The 14,188-nt window shown below is 43.3% G+C and overlaps 1 protein-coding gene across 3 annotated transcripts in view; it reads left to right on the top strand.

The window, feature by feature from the left end:
* The window catches only part of TRAF5 (TNF receptor associated factor 5), a 43,950-nt gene extending 30,573 nt beyond the window's left edge, over nt 1-13,377 (top strand). For 2 of the 3 annotated variants that reach the window (XM_079761858.1, XM_079761859.1), the window contains exons 6-11: nt 318-395; nt 727-801; nt 3,450-3,542; nt 7,937-8,077; nt 9,516-9,684; nt 11,015-13,377. In XM_079761858.1, the coding sequence (XP_079617984.1) occupies nt 318-395; nt 727-801; nt 3,450-3,542; nt 7,937-8,077; nt 9,516-9,684; nt 11,015-11,592 (1,134 nt within the window). In that variant the 3' untranslated portion in view covers nt 11,593-13,377. The remainder of the gene's footprint in view (nt 1-317; nt 396-726; nt 802-3,449; nt 3,543-7,936; nt 8,078-9,515; nt 9,685-11,014) is intronic. The other variant, XM_079761860.1, reaches the window with a different exon arrangement.
* The last annotated feature ends 811 nt before the right edge of the window (nt 13,378-14,188 follow it).

The following is a 14,188-nucleotide window of genomic DNA, read 5'->3' as shown; positions in this document are numbered from 1 at the left end:
GCACAAAACAAGAGCATGGCGACCTTTCACCTGTGCCCGAGGAGTCACACTGATGACTCCCTCAGCCCGCCCTCTCGGAGTCCTGTGCCCTCTGACTTTCTTTCGGAATAACTGGGAAACTTAATGGGATGGAATTCCTTTATACCAAGAAAGCGGCCATCTATAGGCAATCCTTTCTGGAAGTAGGCCATACCTTCCTGACGGTAAGCCACATACATAGGTTCCCCAAGAGACATGTGTATAAACACTCTGGGGGCATAAAAGGGAACCCTTGAAAGCAAAGGTGGCTTTGTCTCATCACGCTTTTTCTGCTTCAGAATCATGAAGAAAACTTGTGTCCCGAGTACCCAGTGCCGTGTCCCAACAAGTGTCTGCATGTTATTCCCAGAACTGAGGTAACTATAAATAATTCTCTCAGTGGATTTCATGTAAGATCACGTTTTAGCAGTCACGATGGGGTGTGTCTGACAGAATCGCCTAGGCGAAGGCCCAAGGCTTCAGTGACACCCATGAGAACCATGTCTCTGTCTTCCCCTCCCATTTCCCGAGAATTCTCCTCCGTTTTCACCATAGCACGCCCTCCGCCAAGCCTTAGCGTCGCCTTTTCCTTCTCCTGTTCCCGCCCTTCTTCCCAAGCCTCCCTTGGCTCCCTGCTTGCTGCAGTTACACCAGACAGTCGGAGAATGGCCGATGAGTTTCTGTAGCGTGAGGCTGTCCATTTTGTAGGTGGATAAACACCTGGCTGTGTGTCCTGAAGCGGAACAAGACTGTCCTTTCAAGCTCTATGGCTGTCCTGTAAAGGTATGGAGCGCCTTTTTGTTTCTGCCTCTACGTTCTACTGTATAATTCATTGGGTGAGTTCCTTGTACTCTTCGATTCCATCCGGGATGCAAAAGGACATTCACTTATGAGAACTTGAAGACTGGGAATTGTATTTGTCCGGGTTCTCCAGAGAAATAGAACCAACAGGAGATATGTAGTATATACTTAAATATATATAATATTTACTTAAATATATAATGTATGTAAATATACATTGATATTTGTGTGTGTATATATATATATATATATATATATATATATATATATTTGCTATATATTTGTCTTTGCTATAAGGGGTAGGGTTAACCTTTCCAGTGCATGAAATACAGAATTGCTTTCCAGCTCTGAAAGAATCGTCTTTATAGTTAGGCCCAAACTTCCAATTGGATTGTACCTCAGTACCAAAGCTGGGGAAGGGATTTATTCTCTGGCCAAGGGGCCAACCCTAAACAGAAGGGAAATCGCTGACAAATGTTTGCTTTGAATTCATGGATCACCCAGAATCCCTAAGATTTGCTTTTATTGGTAACATAGGCACTTTGCAATGATTGTGAGGGCAATAAATTTGCTTGGGCTGGAATTATAATTAGGTTGCATACCTTCAGCCTGTGATAGCAGGATGGTGATAGAAGAATGGAAATGTGCTTAGCAGGAGGGAGAACTAACTTAGCTTAGAATTGATCGGGAGCTAATTCACCTAGGAGATAGGTTTTATGTGGGAAGAGTTGAAAGATGACAATAATTACATTTAGCCCACAGTCATATACAGGGCGGGGCAAACGTAGGTTTACAGTTGTTCGTATGGCAAAGAAGACAATAATTAATAAATAGTAATATAAGAACAGCACACTTATGCCTTCCCCACTTCCTTCCCCCCCTCACCCACTCCCTTCCGGCACATTTTCCTTACCTCTCTCTTTCTCCTAAGCTCAAAGGGCCCTCTTTTGTCTCTGTTACTTACTTCCTGAGGCCATTTCTTCTACCTCTCTGACTTTCTAAATAAACTCTTCCTTATAGTTTGAATCTTGGCTCTGAATTCTTCCTTGGCCAGAATTCAAGTACCGATGTTGCTGAACCAAGGTCCAGTCATTGGTAACATTCTGGCACCATTTTCACCACCAACATTATGGTGCCGTAACTCGGATACCCTTACCAATACTTGGATTGTTTTATTATGGTGTAGTGCAGCAAGATTCCAGGGGATCCCATCCAGGACCACCTTGCAGACGTGGACTGTACTAGGTACAAACAGGGGCCCGTTGTGCCCCACTGGCCTCTTGCTTTGCAATGGCGGACTTGAATGAGTTTTCCATGGAAATCCGGACCTCCCTGTTTTAAAGAGGCTGACTTTCTTTGAGCTGTTTTGTGAAATCCTCAAGGTGGAGCTAAAGGTTAAGGGTTGAGAGACCTTAGGCTAAAGAAAAGGTTCGGTATAATGATGGACAGGGTGGGGAAGGGTGTCTGGTTTTTCAATTGGAATTGCTTTCTGAAGGTCTGAACAAAACCTTTTGCTGGGTAAATGAGAACCTGAACTTATTCGGCTCCAAAGATAAGGGCCACATCCTCCTCCAGCTCTGATCTTGGGTATTCTTAGGCAACTAAGAATCTCTGTAGAGGTATCAGAGGTATCCCTCACGATGTACAGGAGCCCCATAGGGAAGTCCAATTCAACTGTAATTAAATAACTGACTCCTGCCCTAGCCAGTTTGACTCGGTGGATAGAGCGTCAGCCTGGGGACTGAAGGGGGTCCCAACCTCGATTCCAGTCAAGGGCACGTACCTCAGTTGCAGGCTTGATCCCAGCCCTAATCAGGGGCGTGCAGGAGGCAACCAATTGATGTCTCTCACATTGATGTTTCTCTCTGTGTGTCTCTCCCTCTCCCTTCCACCCTCTTTAAAAACCAACGGAAAAATATCCTTGGGTGAGGATTGACAGCAAGAACAAAAATTAATAATTGACTCATGTGGGGATGTGCACGTAAAGGTTGGTCGCCTAGCGCTCTAAGTCCTCATGGCTGTATTAGGCAGCCGGGAGAGAGAAAAGAAACACATAAGAGCGTTTGAGATGACTTGGGAAGTGACATTCCCTTGGAGCTCACCCACAAGCAGCACACAAACTTCAACCCCCTACACAATCTCCCTAGAAATTTTGTTCAGACTCTACAAATCTCAAACTAAAATGGGAAATTATGCCCCGAAGGCTGGAAGCTCCCGGCCTCAGCCCCCATTAATAATCCTGCAGATATACCATAAACAGGAAGCCTTTAGCAATCGTGATCGCTAAAACTCTATCTTACATAATACAAGCATAAACGCTGTGTTTCGCGTACTCACAACTGTCAACCTCCCTGGCCCCACCCTTTATTCTCAGGGCAAGAAAGGAAATCAGCACTGAGAATTTTGATAGTGGCCTGATTGTCTGCCCCTGTAAGTTTAAGATTGTCTCATGGGTACTGTAGTATCTTAACGCTGGAAAGGGGACTGGAGGGCCATTTTTTTTTTCCCCACAACCCACCTTGAGACAAGTAAGCAAAGTTGTTCAAGTTCTGTTTTAGCGGAGTACCCCACCACGTCCTCGATTGGGGACCCTTTCCACCTCCTGCCTCATTTTTCTCTTCCTGTTGAAGGGTAAACGGTTGAACCTGCAGCAGCATGAGCACTCAGCCTTACGGGACCACATGCTTCTCGTTTTAGAAAAGAACTTCCAATTAGAAGAACAGGTAAATGAATAGTCAAGGGTTCAAATATAGAAGGGGGACAGCAGACTTGCTGGGATTTGCCATTCGTGGGATTCTTATATTCTGTTTCCGTGTACGTCGACTGGAGGTAGTAGGCCTTTCTCTACGAAGTGGCCAGACAGAGTCATAGGATTGTAGAATATCAGAAGTGGAAGATGCCTTTGAGATCCTCGTCCAACAGAGGAAGGAACTCAACTCAAAGAAAGTTTGATGTGTTTGTAACGTGTGTCGGGATTCGATCTCAAACCCATGTCCCATAGTCCAGTCTGCAGCCTCTCCACACACCTTTTAGTTTATGATACCTGGCACCTAGGAGGTGTCTGATGTTTTAAACGAAGCCTATATTACCGTGAAATAACAGTTGACAATCTCTTCTAGGCACTATGGGTTTATGTATTTTGTAGTAAGTCCTAACTCCTGCCTTTGAGAAGCTTTGCGCCCTGATAAATGCCCGCGTACATATTTAGCTCACTGAGTTGCAATTATCAAGTGGAAGTATGTGTGCAGATGATGATTTGATTGAGTAATTATTGTAAGAGTTAATTGTCTTGCTAGCACATCTCAGAGGATCAGACTTTTCAAGCTCACCTTGGGAAGAACACCATCCACCTGCAGACAGGGAGCTGGATTTTCTGTTGCCGATTATTTCATGATGTCTGAGTTCAGGTTAAAGTCGGTGTGTGAGTTCTAGGGTCAGATCCCGGAGGAAATTAGAAAGACTGATTAAACTGTAACTTTGGTAGAAACCATGCTGCCTAGTAGCCACTCCCAAGTTCTTTCTGTATCATTGCCTCATTCATCCATCCATTCATTTAACAAACACCTCCCATAAGTCAGGTACAGTGTTAGTGACTAGGAACACCGAGTTGAGGAAGAACTCTCACAAAAATGTAGACAGGTAAGTTGCCGAGCCTCACAGGACATGTTGTGGGGGTACCCGGTGTCTGGGTTCAGATGCTGCATCAGTATACTCCAGGGGAGTCAGGAAAGGACATCAGAGTTACATCTTGAAGGAAGAGAAGGTCCGTGGGTTAAAATGTTGTGGAAAGAGGACATCCCAGAAGGGGAAAGTTTGTGCCAACACGGGGAGGCAGGAGAGAGGCTGATGTTTCAAGGAAATGTGCTTTTGGGGTGGAAAGATACCCGAGTGGGAGACAGGGAATGGCCGGAAGTCTGGTGTGTTGGATCCAGGTTGCAGTGGCCTTCCACGTGCGCTAAGACATGTTTGAACATGGTGCAGTTATTATTTTTTCATTCATTAATATTCTGCCTAATACTAGAGAGGATTTAAGGGCCAAACATTTGAACTAATGTTTTGTCAGTAATAGGGAACTAATGGAGGCTTTTACATTGGAAAAATACTTGGCCAGCTAATTGTTTGTTTGGTTTTAGAAAGCAAGACAGCTGTCAGTAGCATGGGGGATGGATAGAGGGAGAGAAGAGAAGAGAATGAGGACAGCAGGACCAGAAAGGGTGTTACAATAAACTAGACAGTGTAGCAGGAGAGCCAGGAAATTGATGAGCGAGAGCTCTGTGCCAGAATGCCTGGGCTCCAGGACTGGTTCCCCACTAGTCCCATGAGTTTGAGAATGCTGCTTAACCTCTCTCTTCCCCAATTTCCTCATTTGTAAAATGGGGTTGTGGTGAGGGTTAAATGAGGTAATGTATTTAAGCTCTTAGCACAGCGTTTCAATGTTAGGTGGAGACAAGATGCTGGAAGAGGTGATGGTGATGGGGAAGGATCGATCAAGGCTGTGTCAGTGGGGATGGAAAGAGAGTATTGGGAAACATTCAGAGATTGGATTGGGATGCTGCAAGCTTAGAAGGCAAGGAACATGGTAGTGGTCAGGAGCAGGTTAGATGTGAGGGTGGGGAGACTCCTGAGTTTGCTTTTGTTCAGGGAGATAAGTCTGGTGCATAGGTGGAAGTCAGCTCTTGGGATCTTAGTAGATTCTGGGTCAGAGATCAGATGGTTGTTGCAAGCTATTTGTGCCTTCATTCATAATGCCTTCTGTGTGCCAGGCACTTTGTGAGTCTTTGGGGATAAAGAAATGAGATGTAGTACCAACAATTTAATGAAGAAAAAAAGCCCTAAACAACAACAAAAAGCAGTAAGAGTAATGAGGGTAAGTTATACACTAGATTATGGTCAGGATGTCATGGAACTTGTGAGGTGGCCTGGGTAGGTGGTCCTAGTAAGGAAATGTAGTTCTGAGAGGATATGCTCTTAAGTGGAGGCTTAGAAAGCAGTACTTTCTAGATGGAGGAGGAAGTGTCTGAGAGAGCAAGGCTTGATGGGAAATAGAAGTTGTGTAGTCACACTGGGCAGGGCGCATGTGAAATGTGAATGGGCATGAGGCTGAAAAGGCAGCCAAGGAAGACCCTGGAGGGCCCTGGATGGCGTGTAAAAGGCCACTAGAGATAGGTAAGTGGGGGTGACAAGACCAGATCTGTCTCTTCATAGTATTGTGGACACCATATGGAGTATGCATTGGAGAAAAAGAAGATTAAAGACAAGAAGCATTCATTCACTCATTCAACAAATACTTATCAGGCACCTACTGGTGCCAGGCCCATTGCTGGGGTTAGAGTGGCCTGTGGGATCCATGCCAGTCCTGGCTCCCATAGAACACCCTTCTGGCACATGTGTGAGGGAGAGTGTAGGACCAATTAGGCCGCCGTTGCAACAGTCCTGGTGGGAACTTATGAAGGCTGAAACAAGAAGAGATGAAATGAGAAATGGATATTTTGTTTGTTTTGTTGTGTGTGAGGAATTTAAGTTGACAAGTATTGCTAAATGAGTGGATATGAGGCTGAGAGAAGAGTTGTCTAGGTCACTCTTAGATTTTTGGTTATTTCTTTCAAATAGATTATGAATTCTGAGAGAGTAGTGCGTTTTGCCTACCACTGGCTAGCTCTGTGCTGGGAAGATTACTTAAACTCTCTGTTTTGTCATCTATAAAATGGGACTGATATTCATACCCGACTCACAGAGTTCTTTGAGGATAAAAGAGTTCATGAATTATAAGGCTACTAGAGGCACAATGCAGGTAATTGATGCAAGGGGCTCGGCCCTCGCAGCCCTGGCTTCGTCTGGAAGGTCGTCTGGAAGGACGTCCAGAAAGATGTCCAGAAGGTCATTCGGCTGTCTGGTCTAATTAGCATATTACACTTTTATTATTACAGATGATAGACATTCAGCAAATTTCAGCTATTATTTGATACTATGCACATGGCCTCTAACATAGTATGGTGATCAGCACACTGTGGTTCTGTAATAAGTGCATACTGAGTGAATGAAGAGAACCAGCTCAGTAAATTCAGCCACCTGATGTCACTCTCATTAGATGAACCATCATAGCGGGGTAGGCATAGGAAAAGCTGATGAGAAATCTGTGGATCAGGTCTTTTTTCAAAGCACCTGCAAATATTTTCCTAGAATTATATAGGAATCTACCTGTAAATATTTTCCTAGAAACACACACACACACACACACACACACACACACACACACCCTACCTAATAAAAGGGTAATATGCAAATTAACCATCACTCCGCTACATCCAGCAAGAGGCTTGGCTCCGCTCCAGGCTACAAAGTTTCAATTGTAGAAGATACATAAATCCCAGATACCAGGGCCTCCGCTTGGGTCACCGGGGGGCATGGCCGGCCTGAAAACCACCACAGGCCCCTCGGTCAGGCCACCCCATGCCCCAAGGGAACCCCCACCCTGATCCAGGACACCCTTCAGGGCAAACCAACTGGCCCCCACCCATGCACCAGGCCTCTATCCTATCTAATAAGAGAGTAATATGCAGATTGACCATCACTCCAACACACAAGATGGCTGCCCCCATGTAGTCAAAAATCCTGCCCCTATGTGGACACAAGATGGTCACCACAAGATGGCCAGCAGGGGAGGGCAGTTGGGAGGCACCAGGCCTGCAAGGGAGGGCAGTTGGAGGTGATCAAGCCTGCAGGGGAGGGCAGTTAGGGGTGACCAGGCCAGCAGAGGAGGGAAGTTGGGGGCAAGCAGGCTGGCAGGGAAGCAGTTAGACATCAATCAGGCTGGCATGGGAGTGGTTAGGGGGTGATCAGGCTGGCAGGCAGAAGCCGTTAGGGGCAATCAGAAAGGCAGGCAGGCGAGCAGTTAGGAGCCAGCAGTCCTGGATTGTGAGAGGGATGTCCCAGATTGGAGAGGGTGCAGGCTGGGCTGAGGGACACCCCCCCATGCATGGATTTCATGCACCAGGCCTCTAGTATATATATGGTTTTCCTCAAAACACTTTCTTACCTGCAATATTTTCCTAGAACTATATTAATTTTAATTTGTATGCATGCATTTAAATGACCTCATTCACATTCCTGTTATTAGATTTCTGACTTATATAAGAGCCTAGAACGGAAAGAAAGTAAAATCCAGCAGCTCTCAGAAACTGTAAAGAAATTCGAAAAGGAGTTCAAGCAGTTCACACAGCTGTTCGGCAAAAATGGAAACTTCCTCTCAAACATCCAGGTGAGAAATGACCTTGCTATTCATAGCCAAGATTTAGTCTTCAATTAATTGGCAGTGAGGGTTTCTCTTACAAGTTTTTTTGTTGTTAATCCTCACCCAAGGATATTTTTCCCATTGATTTTTAGAGAGAGTGGAAGAGAGGGAGGGAATGGGGAGAAAAAGAGAGAGAGAGAGAAAGAAACTTTGATGTGAGAGAGACACATCGATTGGTTGCCTCCCGCACACTCCGTGACTGGGGCCAGAGATCAAACCTGCAACCCAGGTATGTGCCCTTGACCAAAAATCGAACCTGCGACCCTTTGGTCTGCAGGCCGATGCTCTAACCACTGTGAACACCAGTCAGACCTCTCCCTTTATGCTTTTCGAACCAGTTGGGAATAGGCTGCGTATATTGTGGCATTTTACCCCTCCATGCTTGAGTATTTTGAAAGAATCAAGATCTTTTACAGAACCCTAGTACAGTTAGCAACGTCAGTAAATTTAACATTAGTTCTTTTATATCATTTATGGCATTTAGGATTTTAATTAATGTTGGGCCAATATTAGTCACTTGGTTCATTGAGAACATCTATAGTTCTGCATTTTATAGTCAACACAGTGAAACTATTAATTCTTTTGGGAATGCTTTAAATACTACTAAGATATAGCAAAAATTATTTGTAAATCATGAATGTGAAATAACCATAAACAAATTCCTAATGAATAATGTCTTTATTGTGATTATAAAATTATAAAGTTTATAGTGAAAAGATTTCAAGACATGGGGTATGGGCAATAGTTTTGAAATTTGGATCCAAGAAGATGCAGGCCATATAGTTTGCATACTTTGTCAGCACACTGTGTGTGTGTGTGTAGAGAAAAGGAAATGCATTATATATTACCATTTAAATTCTTTTTCTGATACAGTGAGAAGTCAGAACTAAAGCATTGGGGAGGGGAGCTATAGTTTTAGTTGTACTTAACCTCTTCCATTTAAAGAGAGCAACCAGAAGTTCAGGCCTCATCTCGGGGCACTGTGTACACCTGTAGTGCTCAAGGCAGAACAGGTGGGCTGTCTTCCAGCTCCATCTCTGCCTTCTCACAGAACAGAAGTGAATCAGGAGGGTAACTTCTAAGAAGGCAGTGATAGGTAAGAGGAGAGACATGAGACCAGAGATCTAAAGAGAGGTTAGATAACTAAGTGGAGAGAAATTGAGAAAGGAGTAAAAATCAGGTGAAGAGACATTTAAAGATTTAGAACAGGAGCTGGGTTAGAGAGGAGGAGGAGGAAGAGAGATATAGGTGGTCAATCTCTCTGCATCCTCATTGAATTTTCTGTTCTGGACTATAGTTTTTGTTTCATTAATTAAATGTGAAATGTTTGAATTGAAAATTGCATCTTGATGAATTACTAAGATATTAATTGACTAAGATATTAATGCCCATTTTGTACTGAAAGGTTCTTGCCAGTCACATTGACAAGTCGGCTTGGCTAGAAGCTCAAGTGCGTCAATTATTACAGATGGCAAACCAGCAACAAAATCAATTTGATCTGAGGCCTTTGGTGGAAGCGATTGATACAGTGAAAGAGAAAATTACCCTGCTAGAAAGCAATGATCAAAGATTAGGTATGTCTAATATTTTCTACTTCCCTTTTGATGATTCTTTTGTCTGCAGGTGTTCATGAAACAAGCTAACACCTGGCCAAATGGAGTCACAGCTGTCCAGGATAAACTGGTTGAATCTGGTATTCGCGAAACAGAACAGCATGATATTCTGGCTACTCAGGCAAAAATTATGAAGAGCCATAGCGGGGGCCGGAAGAGGCAAAGGGTAGAAAAGGGCCAGGAAGTTCCAAGAACAAGGGAATGATGGTTTTTAATTGAGAGTGGAAAATAATGAGAAAGCTAAGAAAAACATGTGGTCGGCACATTGTTTTCAGTGGAAGCAGACCTGGGAGATACTGAGGGTTGATTCCAGACCACTGCAATAACGCAGGTATCGCAATGAAGTGAGTCACAGGTTTTTTGGTTTCCCGGTACATATAAAAGTTATATTTACTCTGTACTGTAATCTATTAAGTGTGCAATAGAGTTGCCTGAAAAAAATAATGTACATGCCTTAATTCCGTGGTCGGCAAACTGCGGCTCGCGAGCCACATGTGGCTCTTTGGCCCCTTGAGTGTGGCTCTTCCACAAAATACCACGGCCTGGGCGAGTCTATTTTGAAGAAGTGGCATTAGAAGAAGTTTAAGTTGAAAAAATTTGGCTCTCCAAAGAAATTTCAATCGTTGTACTGTTGATATTTGGCTCTGTTGACTAATGAGTTTGCCGACCACTGCCTTAATTAAATAATACTTTATCACCAAGGAATGCTGTCATCTGAGGCTTCAGGGGGTCGTCATCGTTTTTGCTGGGTGACGGCTCTTACCCTAGTAACATCAAAGGTCACTGATCACAGATCACCGTAACAAATGTAATGAAAAAATTTGATATATTGCCACAATTCCCAAAATGTGACACAGAGATAGGAAGTGAGCAAATGCTGCTGAAAATTGGTGCCGTGCCGATAGACTTGCTCGAGGCAGGGTTGTACAGAGAAATATAAGAGGGTTTGGTTGTTTAAAAGCATCCCGGTTTGAAAACTAGGGGCTCACCTGCTCACACACGTTAGTTGAATGCTGAGTGTCTTCTCTACACGTCGGTGAGTTTCAGTTCAAGAGGACACATTCAAGTTTGCTTGGTGCCGCTCATGCCAAGACATGCGATTCACTGAGTTGCTATTAGTAATACAAACGGGCCCATTGGTGGACATCGAATTCACTTCCTCTTTAGGATGTCAGAATTTTATCGGTTCTTTTCAGATAGCAAAATTCCACTTTGGGCAAATTCTAAAAACAACTCAGGCCTACAGCATGTTTGTTTGTGTGTGTGTGTGTTTGTTTGTTTTTCTTTGCAGTTGTTCTGGAAGGGGAGACGAACAAACACGACGCCCACATTAATATTCATAAAGCACAGCTGAATAAAAATGAAGAGCGATTCAGACTGCTGGAAGGCGCCTGCTACAATGGAAAGCTCATCTGGAAGGTGACCGACTATGCGATGAAGAAGAGGGAGGCGCTGGACGGGCACACGGTGTCCATCTTCAGCCAGCCCTTCTACACCAGCCGGTGTGGCTACCGCCTCTGCGCTAGAGCCTACCTGAACGGGGACGGGTCCGGGAAGGGGACGCACCTGTCGCTGTACTTTGTGGTGATGCGAGGGGAGTTTGACTCCCTGTTGCAGTGGCCATTCCGGCAGAGGGTCACCCTGATGCTTTTGGACCAGAGTGGCAAAAAGAACCACATTATGGAGACCTTCAAGGCCGACCCCAATAGCAGCAGCTTTAAACGTCCCGATGGGGAGATGAACATTGCCTCCGGCTGTCCGCGCTTCGTGGCTCACTCCACTTTGGAGAATGCCAAGAACACCTACATTAAAGATGACACCATCTTCTTGAAAGTGACAGTGGATTTAACTGACCTGGAGGAGCTCTAGTCACTATTTCTCGGGGGATAAAAGGACTTCTTGGGTCCAGGACCGTGGAGGAAACCTTTGGTTAGCACAGTGACTGAATTTCAACTCGGCCCACGTTTGTATTTGGCTTTTGCCCTTGGCATTCGAAGTCACTTTAAAACTTCCTAAGTGCTGTCTTCTTCCCCAGTTTGAAACTTAAAACACTTAGGATATCCTCTTATTTATATTTTTCTATCTCTTGAAAGATGGTAAGTTTCTTGAAAGCAAGGTCTGGGACATCTCTTTTTTGCCGGTGCTTAGCATGGGGTCTCAGGGTAGGCTCTCTATGTTAAATGTCAATGAGGACACAGATGTAGAATTCCCGGTTGAAAATGCTTGGTATTTAGTCTGCTGGTTCTAGACTTGACCATATGCCTACAAACGCCGTCTTCTAAGGTGGATTGTTCCAGATCAGTAGAAGGATGGTGTAATTATAAGACAGTATGTCCAGTTGGAACAGACGTTTTTGGGTCAGATACTGAATTACTACACCTCTAAATATTTTCATGAAAGTCACCAGTAGTCAGCAGACACAATTTTTGAAGGCTGCATAAGTGGTGACAAGAGTAGGCATCTTCATTCTCCCTGCAGAAATACAGAAAAAAGTACCACATAGCATATAAAAAAGGAGATATAAACATCCAACTAAAGTCCAGATTTTATTAGGGTCAACCATATGGAAAACTGTTTTTATAGATCAAAAACAAATATTAAGAGTTCAATAAGGTTCAACTTAATGTATATATGTATATGTATACAAATAATTTAAAGGTATTTTGGTAATAACAGTAAATTAACCTTTTGCACTCGGATGTCGAGATTAAAATTACTCTTTGAATGTATCAATAATTTGAAATATAAAAAAATCCAAATAAATAAGTTTGTATGAAAAGAAACTCCAGTTTTTTATTCTACTGCCGCGCTTTGTAAAATCTGGGGTATTTAAAAAATTAAATCCCGAGTAGAATAAAGGAATCGAGAAAAAAGCAAGCGAGTGCAAAGGGTTAATGTGAGGATGGGCAGAATTTAGTATGCGATGGAGGGAATGTCATAAATGAATGAGGAATCTGAAACCTAGGGAAGACACATTACAATTTCCCCTGGGTGTCAGAGCACTCCCATCCAAAACTGATTGCTGAAAACAGTTCTCCTATTCTTCTTGAGAAAATTTTTATTTCATAAATTGGTATGAAAACGGGTATTTATATACACTTGTGACTTTTCTTGTTGAAAACCTAAGTACTCTGTGAAGAAATGATTATGTTCTTATGCATTTTTCTGTATGGGTCTGAAGGTGTATATTCAAGTCAAGACTGGGTCCTTCTGACTCTTGATAGACCTGAGGTTAACAAAAAATACCCAGTTTACCTGAGTCCTAATTCATTTTCATGCAACTGAGCACCCTCCCCCCGACCCCCCTTTTAGGCCTGGCTCCCTCGATCCTGCAAGGACAATGCCACCGGCTGAGGGCCACTCAGCACAGCTCACTCAGGCGATGACCACGCACCTTACAGCTTCTAAACAGTTAACCTGAAGAAGCAGCATGATTTATACCAGTGGCTTCTGGAATAACTGAAACTTCCTTAATCTCTTCTGTGAAATTTTCAAGATGCTAAAAAAACCTGTAGTGCAGAAATCACCTCAAAGGGGTTAAATTCAAAGAAATAAGTTCACAATAGAAACACACTCAAGAACTACCCTGTAGCTGCTGGGGAACCCTGGTACAGTCAATGGTCAGCATGTCAGGTCAGACAAACTCAGGAAGCCTTCCTCTGGACCACACAGGTGGTTCTCTGTGTTCGTTTTCCGTGTTTTTAATCAAGTTCAAGATCACCCCTGTACTCCTGGGGAGTGGGAGATCATATTGTTGTAACTCGTTTTAAGTAGGTGATGTGAAGAACATTTAAAAGTGAATTTATTCAAATACTAGTTTTGTGTTTTATCCAACTTCTCCACATAAAAAGTATAAGTGATGGCATGGTTTGCTTACAAGTTCGGAATCCCTTCATCATTGAAATAGTGATCACAAAATGAGGAATCCTAGAGTAAAAAGTCCTCCTTTCCTACAGAATAAGAGTTATAATTTTTGTTTTAAAGAGGCAGATCCATGTAAAATATTTTTCCTCTTTTAAAATATGAAATCATTTTTATCTATGTCAATAAGATTTCAATTTTATTTCCATTTTTATTTTATATCAATTCCTGGTGAAGAAAAAACAATACACTAGGCATAAAAGGGGCATTAACCTTGAGAAATATATGTGCAGGATTAGAGTAGGGTGTGGAGGTGGGGTCATATTAATGTATAATAACAGATCTGAGTTCTAAATCCTGATTTCCAAATTTGATGTGTTCAGAGAAACAAGAAATAGTCACAGCCAAGTTCAACTCATAGGGCCAGCCTTGGATGCAAGTAAACAGGAGATACCAAGCCTTTGTGTGGTCCCTCAGACACTCCACTGACACTGCTGACACCGACTACCTCTTTTCTTTTAGAAAATGGTTGGACACATGGGTCTTAATCTTACCAAGAACTCTGGGCTGGAGATAAAGATTTGCTAGATACACAGCAGGGAAA

This window comes from Cnephaeus nilssonii, assembly GCF_951640355.1.
Source record: "Cnephaeus nilssonii genome assembly, chromosome: 21".
NCBI classification, from domain to species: Eukaryota; Metazoa; Chordata; class Mammalia; order Chiroptera; family Vespertilionidae; genus Cnephaeus; species Cnephaeus nilssonii.
This window is presented reverse-complemented; position numbering and strand designations above follow the sequence as displayed.